A 1,577-nucleotide genomic window follows, 5' to 3' on the forward strand; every position below is an offset into this window, starting at 1 on the left:
TTGAAAAATTTTAGTTTCTTCTGTAAATCTTTTCCTTCCTAAAATTTTCTATTGCTAATGTACAAAAAGAATAGAATTACATTTCAGTGAGTTACATATAACTTGCCATTATTCAAAGTAGTTTGCTTCAACTTACAGAGGCAATTCCAGGAGACAATACTAAGACAAATGTTTGTGCATTGGCGGTTACAACTAGAGCGAGTTCATAGCCTTCCAAAGTGTCTGCTTGGGTTGGTGTAACTTTACCAAGGATCCTATTAAAATCCGGTCACACTGATTTATAGTTACACTCAATCGATGGAAGGCATTGCAGGGATCATCCAGTTTTTATGAGAGGCAAGAGCCCTACTTCCTGGACATAATAGAGTTCAGATGCAGCCTAAAACAACAAGGAAGATGACTCTGTATACAGAACTGCCACTCTCTGAGCATATATAAAGAGACAAGGCCAGTGGGTGTCAGAGTCACACCGAGCTGCTCACATCTTCTCTTAGACCACCACCGCTCTCTAACTCTCACCATGGCCAGCCGTAACAACTGCTCTGCAAACTGCAGCTCGGGATCACTGAGAAATTCCTGCCATATCCAAGCCAACCCTTCTATTGCCCTCTGTTCTACAAACATGGGCTGTGGAGAGGTCTTCTGCATACCCAGCAACTGTCAAGATCATACCTGGGTCATGGACAACTGCCCCGAGACCTTTGGAGAACCTTCCAGTGGCCAGCCAGGCAGCCATGAAGCCAGCAGCTATGAGAACTCTTGTTGCTCTTCTGCATACTATGTGCCCAGGCCCTGCCAGGGCTCTGGCTATCTTCCTGCTTCATCCATCATCTCTGGTGTCTGCCTCCCAGCATCCTGCCGACCTGTGAGCTATGTGTCGAGCAGCTACCGGCCAGTGAGCCCTTTCTTCAACAACTGCCATTCTGTGGGCTGTGTGTCTGGTAGCTATCGCCCACTTCCTTGTGTATCCAACAGCTGCCGACCCCTGGGCATTGTCCCTTATGGATGCAGGCCTTCGGGTTGTATGTCTTATGGCCCTCAAGCCATTCACATTGTGTCAAACAGCTTCAGACCTCTGCAGCCTGCCTCTGGTAGTTGCCAACCAGTGACCCGTGTGTTTGGCACTTGTCGTCCATCATGTTCTGCTCAGTGAGGGAGTAGTCTCCTGGTGAACCACAATGGTGCGGATCCAGGATTAAAATCTCAACACTCTGGACTCTTCTTCCTCTCTGAGTATTAACTGCTTTTTCTTGTTTGCACTGTATCTGAGTTAATGCAAACTTCCTTTCACATTGTGAATTGCTTTTATCTTTCCTTGATGTAAAACCTCTGCCCATACTGTAGTTAATATTTCTCAAGTAGGAGCACTACGTACCTGATATAATCCATATTATAATAAATGAGACTAATTCAGAATTAAGAATCCAGTGCATTTATTCATCTTTCATTACATTATGCTAACCCAAAAATGGGGACCCTCAAATGCTTGCCAGGTGATGCTGTACCATATGCTTTTATCTGACTCAGGGTAATGGTTAAGCAATTTAGAAGCATAATGACTTCAGACAAATATGAGG

General features: G+C 44.8%; 1 protein-coding gene across 1 annotated transcript; it reads left to right on the plus strand.

Annotated features, from left to right (window-relative positions):
- Positions 1–520: 520 nt before the first annotated feature.
- On the plus strand, positions 521–1,153 carry LOC100772786 (keratin-associated protein 26-1). The gene has a single exon (XM_027413313.2). It carries the CDS (start codon positions 521–523, stop codon positions 1,151–1,153), a length of 633 nt encoding a protein of 210 aa, XP_027269114.1.
- The last annotated feature ends 424 nt before the right edge of the window (positions 1,154–1,577 follow it).

Source organism: Cricetulus griseus, chromosome 4 (assembly GCF_003668045.3).
Source record: "Cricetulus griseus strain 17A/GY chromosome 4, alternate assembly CriGri-PICRH-1.0, whole genome shotgun sequence".
Taxonomy (NCBI): Eukaryota; Metazoa; Chordata; class Mammalia; order Rodentia; family Cricetidae; genus Cricetulus; species Cricetulus griseus.

Excerpts from the sequence above, each read along its gene's own strand:
- LOC100772786 (XM_027413313.2), top strand. The coding sequence starts at position 521 with ATGGCCAGCCGTAACAACTGCTCTGCAAACTGCAGCTCGGGATCACTG.